Here is a 15,627-nt window from a genome sequence, read left to right as displayed (position 1 = left end):
AACACTGGAAACCATAGCTTAAAATTAGACTTCCAAATTTACTTTTGGGCTGTTAAATATAGCTCACAAAATCTAATATAAGTTTTATATATTCTTACTTTCCATAAAAGGTCAAGTTAGGTGTCATTTATATCCTAATTAAAAGATACTCTGACCCATTTGTAAACATCTAATACTCTACTACCATTTGCAAGGGGGCACTGAATTAGTACTCAATCATTAGGGCATTGAATCCTGAGTCTGTAAGAGGAGTGCCCCTCAAGATAGGAACATGGTGGAAGGATTTGGAAGAGTGCTTTTTTCTAGCACTGAATAGATTAATAGCATCATATGCAACAAACAGTGAAATTAAGATGTGCTTGTCTGAATAACTTACGCAGACACTGTGGAACATCACCTCTCCACACTCCCCGACCTTCACAGGAAAGGATTGCCAAATTGGAAAGCTGATAGCCTTCAGCACAACTATAGCTTATGCTGGCCCCCCAGCGGTAATCAGTTCCCTCCACTTTTCCATATTGAACTTGAGGGGGTTGACCACACATGACAGCTATTTAAAGAAGACAATTTTCAGTGTCAATTAAATAGTTTCTAATACATATAAAACATTCAAATTACTTCATATTCTAATCAAAATCATATGGTACTTACTGCATGTCTTTTGATAATAACTAAGGAAATGTTAAACATCAGTGCTAGTTAATGATTAAGTGAGTTCTTATTACTTTTAACAGATGGAGACTCTTTTCCCAGCTTATGGGAAAATTCTAGACACAAAAAAGTCCCCAAGTTTTGTTTTCAAGAATTCTCTGTAAATACATTATAGGATGAGGACAAAGGGAGAGAAACCTATTTTCTTAAGGGGGGGATAAATGATCAAATTTAAATCACCCCAAAGTTGATTGGGAGGAGGAAGGCTTTATGTCAGATACATAGCACTCTAATTTTTTAAATTTATTATTACATTATCATAAAAGGAAAAAATGCCTTATTATAAGGGCAGCAAGTGGAAACAAACAAACAGAAAAGGCTTGGTGACTTATGAGTTCTAAAGATAGCAGCAAATACTTACAATAAGCAATCTATTATTTGTTCATTCATTTATTCATTAAAAATGAAATTAAAAAAACCACAAAACCAAGCAAAATCTTAAAAAGAACTTTGAATGTTCAAAGAAGATTTTCTAAAATAATTAGTGCCTGTTAATCATTCTATATCATTTATAATAAAGTCATTTTACCTATCACCTTAATAATGCTATGTAGTGATTTCTTATCTATAACTATGCTAGTATTATGAAGACAATAAGAATACACTAATGGATGCACATGTAAGCAAACATGCATACACATTCTTCTCTTAGAAGAACATATCCTCCCTTGCAGAGAGGACTTGGGACAGTAGTTTCTAAGCAAAATGTTAGAAGGATTTAAAGAATCATAGAAAGTTTCATCAATACCATCTACTTTTGTCATACCACTGTTATCTATCTCTATTTAGCTGATTGATTCTTCATAATTTATTTAATTGAATTGAAATAGTTGAATACACAAACAGTAGGTATTCTAGCTTTATAAGTAATACACTATAAATAGTAATGAAAAAAGTTTCATTGAAGGATATTTGTGTTAGTTGAAAAAAAAAATACAGACCTTTACAGACAGGTTTACTTTGATTCCAAGTACTTTCTTTTGTGCATCGGATTGTGGAAGCACTAGCAGGTTCCATCAGATATCCTGGATTACATTGATAGCTAACAGTTTTATTAAAGGTAAAGTCGTTTCCAAACTGAATTCCATTTGCCAAGGTACCTGGATCTCCACAACTTATAACTATAAGGAAATACAAACATTAACTTTTTATAATGTATTTTTTCAAACCAGAAATTTTAAAAACATTTATTAAGTAAATATGGTCTATTTTCAGATTATTTTGTTTGAAATGATATGAAACAGTGGGTAAACAGATAGCAGTATGTATTTTTAATGGTTTGAGAGGTCCTTCACTATTGCCAAAAGATTGTACTTTAAGCCTAAATCTATGCCCTTGTCTAGTCCCTCATGTGAGATGTATCACACCCACACAGAGTAGCTGATTGAGGTTATAGCTGCTGCAGGCAGTGGCCACAATTCAGAGTAACTTGCTTCATGAAGAGCTAAGCTGTCTGTATAAGCACAGAATCTGGGGCATTCATCTCATTAATATCAACAACTGACCTAGCTCACCACAAAAACTAACTTTGGGGATGTACTTATTAATTTTTAATATATATTTTAAATATGTAAGATCTTAAACTGGCTAATGAATACAATTTTTTGAATTAAAAAATTCTTCTTTCTCCCGTCTTTCCCTTAAGGAATGAAACAATGGAGGAAATTCTGTGAAAATCAATAGTCATTTTCTCTATTAAAATCCATCATAATATTCTTAAGACTGCTGGGTAATAAAGGGCCTCACCTGTGCAGTCAGGAGCAGTGCCAGTCCAAGTCCCATTGGCTGTGCAATGGCGGGTTGTCAGCCCTGAAGTTTTGTAACCTTCCCAACAGGCATAGATGACTGAGCTGGAGAAGAGTATTCCATCACTGTTTATTATCATGCCATTGGCAGGGGTGCCAGGATTTCCACAAGATACAGCTATTAGGGAAACAGGACACTCAAAATCAATGAATTCATTACTCTTACTGGAACTTTAACAGACCATGCTTTTAGTTTCAAAACCCCAGAAAAACAATTAAATTGTGCATCGATGTATGTATAGATTAAAAACATCATTTTCATGAAGTTGCAAGTTGGAAAAATAGGTATTCTCATAGTTCATGAACTGTATTTTTAAAAAGAAAATTTAAATGTAAGGAAGAGAAAATGTGATTTCTTTTGAGATTAAGATGGAATTTATGAGATAATTATTTAAAATTTTAAAACTAAGTTTATTGCTACAGTAGAAAGAACACTAAATTTGTGGTTAGAGTGCCTTGGTTCAAAGCCTGTCCTGACATATATTGCCTACCTTATTGAATTTAGGCAAATCACTTAAAACTGTGAACTCAATTTCCTCCTCTGTAAAATCAGGTGGCAAGATCAGATGACTTCTTAGTACCCTAATAGTTAAAATCCATAACTCAACTAAGAAATAAAATATAACAAATGTAATGACGAAGTTAAGCAGTTTTTTTTTACTTTGTTTTGTTTTTTAATTAATATGATCCAGTGTTGTAGAAACTATTTATTATCCTGGGAATAGTGATACCTGCAACTATTTTTTCTGTGGTTACTTTAATCCTGCTGTTTTAGACCAAATGGATGATTTAGCATTTGTTAAATTTAACATTTAACAATCGTTAAATTGTCTAGTTAGTTGCTCTTTGCTATTCTTGAACAGTAAACTTTTTCCCACCACAATAATCATTCCTCTCAGATTAAATGCAATATTTTCTTCCAAAATTCCCTTTTCTACATACATGATTCCCTGTTCTTTTACCTCTTCTGTGAATTGTGTTTACTTCTTTATCCTAAATTGCAACAGAAAACTGCTGAATGTATCTGAAAGGTAATAAAAACCAAATCTGCACCCTAGGAAGTTGAAATTGTTAACATTGAATAATCTTCCTTGAGATATATTTAAAATACATATGTGTATTATATATATATGTTTACACACATATATTTGTATATGTAATATATGTATGTGCTTATTATATTATTATATATGCTTTACATTATTCTTATATTACATTGTATTACATTATGTAGGTTGATAAATATAGGTTTAGCTACTACTCTACTTAGTGGATTCAGCAAGTAAGTGAGATTTTCCTTGACTCTTCAGAAATCTAGTTTAAGAAATTGCCTCACACTACAACTGAGTACAAATATTTATTAAGCCTTTATGTCCCATGAGTACAAATATTTATTAAGTAAATATTTGCTATCAGACCTGGATTTGAACTCATTGTCTCACTAATTACTCGTGTGGCTGTGGATAGATAATTTTTATTCTCTGGGCCTCAAGTGCCTCATCTTTAAAATGAGAAGGCTAGATTAGATGACCATTAATCTCTGATCCAAAGAACAATATTCTTTACTGAATTAGACTTCATCCCATGACAACTTTTGTCTGTGACTATCTATTATAAGATATCTCTTTGAATGGTGTCTCTAAAAATTAACTTGGCATAAACAGCAAAGAAACTGTTACACAGGAAACCCTAGCCAAAGACTGCTTGGGCTAAGTAATCTTAACAGTCAGTGTGGTTTCAATGGCAAAACTGGGATTAGAGGGGAAAAAAAGGAATTCAAACATTTGCTCTGCTATTTATTGCATGACTTTCTTTGGGCAAATACCTTTATACCTCCTGGCATCAGTTTGACTGGAGAGATTATTTTTCAGATTCTTCCCAGCTTTAAGTCTATAAACCCATGAACTCTTATAAAATATATTATGTGGGATATTCTTTGTATTTCTAACATCAATGGAAACATTCTTCTCATTATCTTATTATATTCATCATTTATTTATTAGGTAAATAAATGATGTGCATACCTTTTTATTAGTTATTTATGAACAGATTTTACCTTTCCTACTAAAGCATAAGTCTTTTCAGAATATATTAGAAACATAAATGAGTTTGAGGACCTGAATTTGGAATCCTGGTCTATTTCTTACTAATTCGATTGGAATCCTGGTTCTGCCATGTTTCTAGCTATTTGATCTTGTGGTCAAGGCAACATGAGTTGTCTTGGACAAGTCCCCTCAGTTTTTAAATTCTGTGATATTTACTACCTGGATAGGATTATAAGGTCATAATGTTTTAAAAGGAAGTTATCTTAATGACCATTTAGTCTCTTCCCTTCATTTTACAGATAAAGAACTTGAAGTGTAGAGAAATTAAGTAAAATGCCTATGGTCATATGTATGTTAAGTATCAGGATTTAGTATGATTACAAATCATATATTTTTTGCTTTCTGTTTTACCAAAATGTACCACATGACCTTAAATAAGACATTTATATTCTTTTGACCTCAATTTGGTCATCTGTAAAATATTGGTGTTGGATAAATGGACTAATATGTAATGAAGTAATATCTGGGAAAGATGACACTAACATATGAGGGAATTAGGTAGGAGATGAAATTAAGCTAAACATTAAAAGAAGTTAGAGATTCTAATGCTTTCTAGTCACAGGGAACAACAGTTAAAAAGGCAACAAAAGAGATACTATGTTCTGTACTGTGAAGATAGGATTAAACCTATCCTATCTATTTTTAGATTAAAAAGTATAAACACCACCACTAAATCTTCAAGTTTGGGGAGGTCTGTAACTCACATGTGCAAGAGTGGGTAACAAATCAGAATTTACTGACTTCCCCTGGGCGATCCTAAGCAAAGCCTTTGTTGTGATTGGTACACGTAAAATAGAAGGAATGCACAGGAAGTGATACAAAAGAAGCATCTTTAAAAGGGAGTTACAACTTCCTGTGAGAGAGTTCTTCTTCTTTCTTCAAAGCTGGAGAATCTGCTTACTGGACCTGAGGCCTTGGACTTGGTGAGACTATTCTTTTTTTTTTTTTTTAATTTTTTAAACCTTTAACTTTTGTGTATTGGCTCATAGGTGGAAGAGTAGTAAGGGTGGGCAATGGGGGTGAAATGACTTGCCCAGGGTCACACAGTCAGGAAGTGTCTGAGGCTGCATTTGAACCTAGGACCTCCCATCTTTAGGCCTGACTCTCAATCCACTGAGCTACCCAGCTGCATTTGGTGAGACTATTCTTAAATCTCTCCTTTTGAACTACCATTTGGTGAGTGAAAGGATTGACTCTTCCTGGATTTTTCCTGAAAGGACTCTCCTCTTGAGAGAAGCTTCATGACTGAAGCCTTTGCTTTATTCATCCCTGGGCCTTTGGCTCTTGGCTCAAAGGGTGAGGCTTCTCTGGCTGAGGACTAATTAGCACTACCTGATCCAAAGGCAAGAGCAAATTACTTAGTATATTAGGTTAGATATCTTATCCTATCCTCTCTCTGATTTTCTTACTTTCACTCTCTTCCTAATTATAAATAAACCACCATAAAATTCATTCTAATTTCAGTTTTTATTTAGGAATTGAGTCAATTCCTTGGCAACCAAAACTTTTATTCAGTCCAACCAAACCATAATATTCCCCCATAACAGGACAAATAATAGCAAGGAGGCCATTTTGGCTATCCCGAATCATGAGTAATAAATATCTAATAAGTTTTGAAAAGTAGGATTCATCAAAATTATGAATGACTTTAAATGCTAAACAGAAGCATTGGTACTAATATATTAATGGCAACTGTGAACCATCAGAGTTTTCAGAATAGAAGGAGTAAAATAATCAAACCTGAATTTTAGGAATATGAATTTGGCAACTATTTGGAAGAATTAATTGAAAAGAGAAATACTGGAAGCAGAAAAAATAATTAGAAGGTTACTATTATTGAACAGTTAATAGGTGAATGGTACCTAAATTAGAGTGATGGTTTTATGAATGGAGAATAGTGCAGAAATGCAAAAGATGATGCAGAGGTACATAGTCAATAAAATTATGCATTTATTATATAATCAGGGTGAGAGGTACAGGAGAAGGAACAATAAAGAATGACTTGAAGGCCATGAAGTCAGAATACTGGAAAACTGGGGATGACGACAGGACATCCAGGAAGAAGAGTTGAAAAGACAATTGGTAACAAGCTCAAGAGAAAGATTAATATATTAGATATACATATCTGGTAGTTGTCTAGTTAGGGGTGATAGTTGAATCCATAACAGCTGATGAGATAGCCAGAAAAGAGAGAAGAGGCCCTAGGGTAGCTTCTGAGATATAGCCACACAGAGAAGTTAGGAAATGGATGGTAATCCAGCAAATAAGACTTAAAAAGAATGGCCAGATTGGGAAAACTAAGGAAGCAAACATTTATTAATACCTACCATATTCCAGGCACTGGGTTCAATGAAATAGTCCCTATCCTCTAGGAACATAGATTATGATATAGCATTTTGGGGATTTGAGAGAGGCAGTTGAGAGAGCTTCAGGAGGGTGGTCTTAATATTCTTAGTAAAGACTTCTGAAAGTTTTATAATACTCTTTTAAATTTCTCAAATTGAGACTGCATGCTATTTTTAAAAAAGTACTTTGCATGAACTACATAAGGCAGATTACTGAGTGACATGCAATTAAATTCTCTTATTCAAATGAATGAATATATTGATGCTTTATAAGACTGGCATTCACAGTGTTCTAGCACAGTCCTAAAGGAATGAGATTCCACAAGAACACATCACTCACTCACAGTGGCTTTAATTCTTGTCAACTTTTAAATTTGCAAAACTAAATTATTTGGGGATCTGCTAATATAGCAAGTGATATCCCAAGCTCTTAAAGTATAATGAATAATATACTTTGGTACCTCAGATCACTATGTAACTGACAACACCTATCTACCTCCATTAAGGTTCAAAGTGGGCTTCAAAATCCTTCAGCCAGAAAATAAAAGTGGGTTTTCCATTGGGAAATTTTGATTTTTGCAGTTCTTTGAAAATACAAGGGTTTTCTTTTTTTTCTCTCTTCAACATGTTTTGTACTGCATCTCAATGTCTAAAGAATAACAACTTCAGTTTTCCACAGTTTCTTGCCCAAGTCTATTATCCTTTATTCAAGAGGTTATCAAAATGATTTTTATCATCTGGGATGATATTATAAGAAACTGTGTGATTTAGAGATAGAAAGCCTGGGTTCAAATCCTAGCTCAAATCTTACTTATCTGTATAAACTTGGTCAATTCACTTGCCCTCTCCAGAATTCCTCACTACAGTACTTTCCTCAACTGTAGAATGAAGAAGTTGGACTAGATGATCTTTCAGTCCTCTTTTGTTTCTAAATGTACAAATCCTAATTGTTCTGCTTTGGGCACCCTCATGCCTATCTTATATGCAAGTCATTTTCATTTACTCATTGGTTATCTACAATTTAGAATGCTAATGTCAGTGAATTTTAAACCCATTCTACAGGAAGTTTAAGTAGGTCTCTTAACTTTCCTTTTTTCCCTGAAGGTTGCTGGTAGCATTTTAATGATTTAATTTTGTTGGAAGGAATCTATGTAATAGTTAAAAGCCTATGGTTTACAAATTAATTAATATTTATAAGTAAACTCAGGAAGAGAAATGATCAACTGAAGAACAATGATTTGTTTGTGCTTTCTTCAGTAAATGTCCATATGGCACAAATAAATAGAGCCCTGAGATGTACAAAGAGGGACAACTCTTCGGAGGAAAGGACATTGAAGTTGATTCATGAGTTTGGAATAACCTTAAGCAAATTACTTCACATCTGTAGATCTAATGTGTCCAACTATCAGATGGAACATAATGTTTTTGCATGGATATTGTGTAAAATACAGATTAGACTTGTTCTCTTTGGCCCCAGAAAATAAAACTAGTTAGTAGCATTAGGAGGAACTTCCTAAAACTATAGCTATTCATTTATAAAAATAGGCTGCCTTTAGTTGTAATCCAGTATATCCTCCCTAATGATGTTTTTAATTGAAAGAAGGATCACTACTTGTTTGATTGCTAGCCTTAAACATATTAGGTGCTTAGTCAAGGTTTTTTGGGTTTTTTTTTTTGGTTGTTTTTTTTTTAATTCAAATCTAATACTGTTAATCATGTCATGTTCTTTTTTTGCTTCTTGGGGATGAAAGCATAATGGTCTATAACCATTTCTATCAACAGTGTGCATTTCCACTGCTTCAACATTAACCATTGTCTTCTCCTTGAAAATGATCGTTTATTTAGGCAATTTAAAAGCAGCTCATTCACAGAAAAGGTTTAGTAAATTAAAAGAAAAAGATTATTAACTTCTAGAGGATAGAATCCATTTTTACCATTGTCTTTGTAGATCTTGAAAAACTCCATGATTGCCATAACTGAATGCTTTTATATGATGCCATACTTGAAAACTGACATATCCATTATGAGTAAAATCCCAAGAGTTCAAATTACAGTGCCACAGAGGTGCAGGAACACTGAAAGGGCTACTTACCCTCACACACAGGCTGTACTCCAGACCATGACCCGTTGAACAAGCATGTTCTCTCAGGGGAGCCTCTCAACTGGTAACCCATTTCACAGGAGAAACGGAGAAGACTTTTAACCTTGAACTCCTCCCCCAACCTAGAGCCATGTGCTGGTGTTCCTGGATCATCACAAAATCCTGGATTATTTCCTATTTAACAAAAAAAATGGGTAATAAGAGTAAATTCCTGATAAATTAACTTTTACAATGAGCAATTCCTATGTTCGATAAGTACATTAGAAAACAATGTCATTTACCTAACTGAAGCCAAAATACTCTATTAAAATATATAAAGGAGGAGGGTGAGGAGAAGAAGAGAGAGATTTATAAAGAATCTATTATTTGCCAGGGATTGTGCTAAGTTATACAAATGTTATCTCATTTATTCCTTACAGTAACACAGAGGAAGGTGCAGTTACTGCTTCTATTTTACAGATAAGGAAACTGAGGCAAAGAGCATTTAAGTGACTTGTCCAGATTCACAAGGCTAGTGTCTGAGGCCAGATTTGAACTCAGGTGTTCCTGACTTCATTCCTACCATTTTACTGTACCAGTTAACTACTTCAGATATATATATATATATATATATATATATATATATATATACATACATATATATGGAAAATAAATATTTCACAGTGACCAAGTGATTCCTGTAAGAATTGAAACAATGGGTATATTGGAAAAAAGTACTCATAATTTAAAAGAAAGGGAGAGTTTAGAGCAGGGGTCGGCAACGTATAGCTCTTGAGCCATATCTGGCTCTACCTCTCTACTGGCCAGTCCGGGCAGAGCCCCAGGATGTGCCCCAGGGGGCCCTTCAGCCCCCGCCCCATATTCCAGAGCCTTCTGCCTCCATCCTCCTCCTTCTGCAGGCGTTTAGGGCTCTCGTGGCCAAAAAGGTTGCTGACCATTGGTTAAGAGAAAGGCAATTAAAGTAGAAATTGAGGTAAATGTAAGGAAATTACTGACTCTTCCCCTCTTTGAAGGGTGACTGATAGATATTTAATTTATGCCATATTAGAAATTATTTCCAAGTATGCTTCAAAAGTGAGCAGGATGATCTCTTGCACATAGGAATTAGGAAATTTTTATTAAGAACAATGTGGGAAAAAAGGCTTGGAATACAGGCTCTGCTACATTCTTCTACTTTGTAACCTGGGGTAAGTTAATTTATCTTTGTGGGTTTAAGTTTTCTAATTTGTAAAATGAAATAGATGACCTTTTTATATCCTTCTTAGTTCTAAAGCTATGATCCTCAGATCTAAGCAATTGGAGGTAAATTGAATTAGTTAGACTGAGAGGTCAGATCTGGAACAATTAAGTAAAAGAATAGAATAAAATGAAATTGTCTGAATTCATCTGAAAATGGGTAGTTTTTATTTGATGCAACAAGTGATTGAGAAATTACACAGAATCTTAAAACGTGATAAATTGAGAGACGAATACTATAATAAATAAGTGGTATATTGGAAAGCCAGGAAGTCATGGACTCAAATCAAGCTTCTATCACATACTTACTGATTTATTTCATCTGTACAATGAGTAATAATATCTGTAGTGCTTATTTCACAGACTCATCGTCAGGCTCAAAGGAAATAATATGTACCGAATTTTGCAAGCTTTAAAGTGATTTTAAAATGTTAACTACTATTATTATTAACATCATTATTAGCCTTTAAATTAAATCCATTAAAATTTCCTCAGATTCTCTCTTATGGCTTAGAAGGGACTTTGGGATCTTGAAGTCTATGCTAATAGAACACAAATTCTAAGAAGTCCTGCCATCTTTCTCTCCCCCTCTTGGTGCTCAAGTTAATGGCAGGCACCACAAATGACACTGTTACCATCAGAAAAAGAAGTTCATAACAAACAGATTGCTTCAACATAATCAGATAGTTACAGATGTTCTTCATCCTGGAAAGGCCACAGTAGTTAAGACTGAAATTTAAGAAAAACTGGTGAAGACGCTCAAATCAACTACAGATATCATTTTTGTCTTTGGACTCTGAACCTATTTTGGTGTTGGCAAGGCAACAACAGGCTTTAAGTATGATTTATGATTCCCTTGACTATGCAAAGAGAAATGAACCAAAGCATAGACTTGCAAAGCACAGCCTATATTGAGAAGAAAAAGATATCAAGAAAGCAGCAAAAGGAATTAAATAACAGAATGAAGAAAATCAGAGGTATTACAAAGGCAAACATTAGTGCTGGTAAAAAGGATGAATTTAAACTCAAGAAAAGAAGGAGGAGGAAGAGAAAAAAGAAGGATGTTCAATTATTTTTTTCAAAAGGCTGCTAAGCATTTTCTGGTTAACAATTGTAACAATATGAAAGAAACAATAATATATCTAACCATTTCACTAAGATTAGTGAAACTTTTTTTGAGGTGAAATTTTTGGGGAGTATAATTTGATATCATTCTGAATTTTGAAGTCAAGAATAAATGCCTGAATTATCATTGTCAGAAATCTACTATTCAAGGGAAAGGTCAGTAGTTCAAAGGGAGTATAATCAGAGAACTACTACCTTGTACAAACAAAAGTAGGGTCCATTTGACTCCATTTCCTCATTGCATTATTTCCTTTTTGAACAGGGATGTCTCCTACTTGGTTAATCCTGAGCTTGGCTATAATACTCTATGAATAATTAGAAACTTTGCTAAATGATTGACTATTACAAAAAAATTAACTGGGACTCTTGTCTAAAATGAAGCAGAATTGAGGATGCTTTATGCAGTGACCACAAGCTTAGATTAAGAGAAACAGTCTTGATGTTATAACTATATCACTCCTTCTCCCCTTCATAGAAAAGCTCTCTAGGGGGCAGATGGGTGGCTCAGTGGATTGAGAGCCAGGCATAGAGATGGGAGGTCCTGGGTTCAAATCTGGTCTCAGACACTTCCTAGCTGTGTGACCATGGGCAAGTCACTTAGCCCCCATTGCCTAGTGTTGTGAGGAAGATTAGATTAGAATAGTTATTGATTAGGTATTAAGTACATAGCAGGAAGGAGCTGGAGTTGGAATTCCAGGATGGAATGAGGGAGGAGGAAGTGTGTCTGTGCCCTGAGTGAGGACTCCATTAGTGGTGGGCAAAAACTGTTGCCAGCCTGGGAGACCTCAGAGCAAAGGACACCCTGCATCCCGTTTTTCCCCCTGGGATCCTGAGTGGTGGCATCTAGCAAAAGGAGAGAAGATCAAGAATCCTGTGCCAGGGAAGAGGTGAAGTTGGAGATCTGGTGGACAGTGCTTCAAGCAAAACTCTCACAACCTGGTACCTGAGACAACTTTAGCTCCTGGCATCCAGAGATCATCAGTGGATTGCAGTGAGAATCCCAAAGCCACAAAGCCCAGCTGTACTCAAGCCTGGCAGGTCCCAGGTCTGAGGCAGAAACCCAGAGACTCCATTTATATCTCCTTGGGCCCTGTTAGTTTAGATCATTTAGATAAGAGTAGAATAAGTCCTCCCATTGCCCTGTGGTTTTATCCTTTAGATTTTAAGTATAGAAATCACTTTCCCACCTTTTAGTCAAACATAATTAAAGCTGTTAAGTCCCTTTTACCTTGTTAGCCTGTTACTATACTCTGGCCTAGTGGAAGCTGAGTGACAGTTAAGATCAATTGCCATTCCTGTGGGAATCCAGTAAACTCTGGTCTCTCCATCCTGGTCCAGTCTCTCATAAATCCCAGAGTGTGATCCCACAAACCACTTTATTTATAATATCCCTGGTGACCCCATTACCTTACTTATATTTCCCACACTAGCACTTACTGCTCTTCTGCCTTAGAACCAATACATAGAAGTGATTCTAAGACAGAAGGTAAGGGTTAAAAAAAAGGAAAAGCGTTATAACCATGTCAGGTAAAAATTTAATTTTTTAATATGAGTCATGTTGTTGCAGTATCCTAGCACCTCCAAATTGCTATAATGCATGTATAAAGTACTTTATTGGGTAGTCTACTTTGATGACTTGGAAATGATAGTAGATGAATTTTTGTCTGAGGATCAACCTAACTAAGAATAGAAAGATATCACCAAAAATTTGGCTATAGCAAAGAACATTTACTTTGTAACTCCTCCTCGCCCCCTGCCACTCACCCTCTTGCCCCATTATCCCTAGAGCATCCACTTAAAAGTGCAGAATTGTCACAATAAACAATATCTTGGACTCTTCTTTGGACCTGAAGTCCAATTATAATAATTAATCATTGTCATTCTCTTTAGCCTCAAGGATAGATTTTTATTCACCCAAAGAAACATATCTTACTTGATCAGAGGGTAAAGATCACTTTTCTCATTTCATCTCTTTGAATTCTTGGATGGAATTGTTATTCAAATCATTCAATTTGACCAATTATTCACACTAGTTACTGGCTCCTCAAGCTGTTTCTATTCTCAGAAAATCTTGAGATGTGAACAGGGAAGGAAGATTCTCAACATCAGTTTTTAGAAGAAGAAATCAAAGCTATCTACTGTTATGAAAAAAAGTTCTAAATCACTACTGATTAGAGAAATGCAAATTAAAATAACTCTGAGGTACCAAACACATTAGAGGTGACAAATACTAGAAGGGATGTGAAAAAATAGGTATACTGACAAATTGTTGCTAGAACTGTGAACTAGTTTCAACTACTCTGGAAAATAATATGGAACTATGGTTAAAGGGCTATAAAACTATGCATACTTTTTGACACAGCAATGCCACAAAATATTTATATACCAAAGAGATCAAAGAAACATGAAAAGGTTCTATTCAGACAAAAACATTTGTAGCAATTTCTTTTGTGGTAGCACAGAATTGAGAATAGAGCAGATTGTTATCAATTGGGAACAGCTAAAAAAATTGTGATATATGATTGTGGTCAAATAATATTTTGCTATAAGGAATGAGGAAGGAATTAGTTTCAGAAAATCCTGGAAACACCTATATGAACTGATACAAAATAGAGTAAAGAACCAGATCATTATACATAGTAAACACAATATTGTAATGCTTACCAACTTTGAAAGACTTAACTATTTTAATCAATACGCTGATCCAAGACAATTCTTAAAGGCTCATCATGAAAAATCCTCTCCACCTCCAGAAAAAGAACTGAAGAACTCTGAGTAAAAGTTGAAGTATAATTTTCTCATCATCTTTATTTTTTTCTAGCTTTTTTGATTGCATGGCTGGTATGGAATTATGTTTTGTGTGATTTCACATGTATTTTTGATATTCTCTTGCTTTCATTCTCAGTGGGCATGAGGGTGTTTAGAGGGAGAAAAAATTTGAAACTCAACATTTAAAAAAATAGAATATTAAAAATAAACAATAAAGTTTTCAGAAAAAAACCCTGAAAATCAAAAATGAATTCACTTTTCCCATAGAGATTTATTTCTTGATATGCCAACTATTCTTACTTTACATTTAATAATGTACCTATAAATTTTTAAAAAAAGATTTGTAATTGAAATTGTAATTTTTACCCTTTAACAAAAAGGTCTCTTAGGTTGAGCCAAGGAAATGTCAATTATTCCCTAAGAGATTGGATCTCCTTATAGTTTTTAACAAGTGCTCATGAATGGATGCACAGTGGACATATACAAATGGATGCTGAAGGTAAGGTTTATCAAGGGGCAGAAGATATCAACAATTTACCATAGAAGGAACTTCAGTTTGAGAGAAACCTTCATGACTAGTACAGTAAATGAGATAAAAAAATTATTCATTGGGAGTGTATAATTAGAATCTGTTACCCTAAAAACGGCAACCCCCAGCAAAAATACGATTCCCAACAAAAGCTACAATTCTCAGCACCCTACTCACTTCCTGTCCTTATGTGCTCACTTAACAGAATATAAATTGGGTGTAGGACAATTTCTCACTCTTTCTTTCCTTCCTAATTTTTGAGCAGGTAGAAAACTTAATCACGTGGTTCTGTTTTGTCAGATAATAAACTTTATAAAAAATAATACTTGAAGTACTGGACATTCATTTAACTCTTACAGAGGATTGTGTGAGAACAAGGAATACTATAATTCAAAGAGTACAACTAATTCTTTGATTCTTCTTTAACTTTTAATAAATCTTCCTTTGATTTATTATAGCCAGTAAGATTATGAATCTGGAGTGACTATTTCTTTGCTCCCCAGTTAAAAGATTTACCCAAGTATTTTTTTTTTTAATTTTAAACCCTTAACTTCTGTGTATTGACTTATAGGTGGAAGATTGGTAAGGGTAGGCAATGGGGGTCAAGTGACTTGCCCAGGGTCACACAGCTGGGAAGTGTCTGAGGCCGGATTTGAACCTAGGACCTCCTGTCTCTAGGCCTGGCTCTCAATCCACTGAGCTACCCAGCTGCCCCCTTTACCCAAGTATTTTTGAAGGAGACGTGAGATACCAGAAAAAATGACCTGGATCTTTTCTGCCATGGGTGCCTCTGACATAAGGATTATGGATCTTTTCAAGTTAGAATTGACCCTAGGGGACAAAAGTAGAATCAATGAGTGGAGAATTACAGAAAAGAAAATATACACTTAAAGTAAGGAAA

General features: G+C 34.6%; 1 protein-coding gene and 1 pseudogene across 1 annotated transcript in view; one reads left to right on the top strand and one right to left on the bottom strand.

Moving 5' to 3' along the window:
* The window catches only part of CSMD1 (CUB and Sushi multiple domains 1), a 2,120,031-nt gene that overhangs the window by 31,617 nt on the left and 2,072,787 nt on the right, over positions 1 to 15,627 (bottom strand). The window contains exons 58-61 of the mRNA XM_044659558.1: positions 9,059 to 9,241; positions 2,458 to 2,634; positions 1,653 to 1,832; positions 377 to 550 (exon numbers count right to left, since the gene is read on the bottom strand). Coding sequence (XP_044515493.1) covers positions 377 to 550; positions 1,653 to 1,832; positions 2,458 to 2,634; positions 9,059 to 9,241 — 714 coding nt within the window. The remainder of the gene's footprint in view (positions 1 to 376; positions 551 to 1,652; positions 1,833 to 2,457; positions 2,635 to 9,058; positions 9,242 to 15,627) is intronic.
* Positions 10,910 to 11,321, top strand: LOC123236583 (annotated as a pseudogene).

The sequence above is a fragment of the Gracilinanus agilis genome, chromosome 2 (assembly GCF_016433145.1).
Source record: "Gracilinanus agilis isolate LMUSP501 chromosome 2, AgileGrace, whole genome shotgun sequence".
NCBI classification, from domain to species: Eukaryota; Metazoa; Chordata; class Mammalia; order Didelphimorphia; family Didelphidae; genus Gracilinanus; species Gracilinanus agilis.
This window is presented reverse-complemented; position numbering and strand designations above follow the sequence as displayed.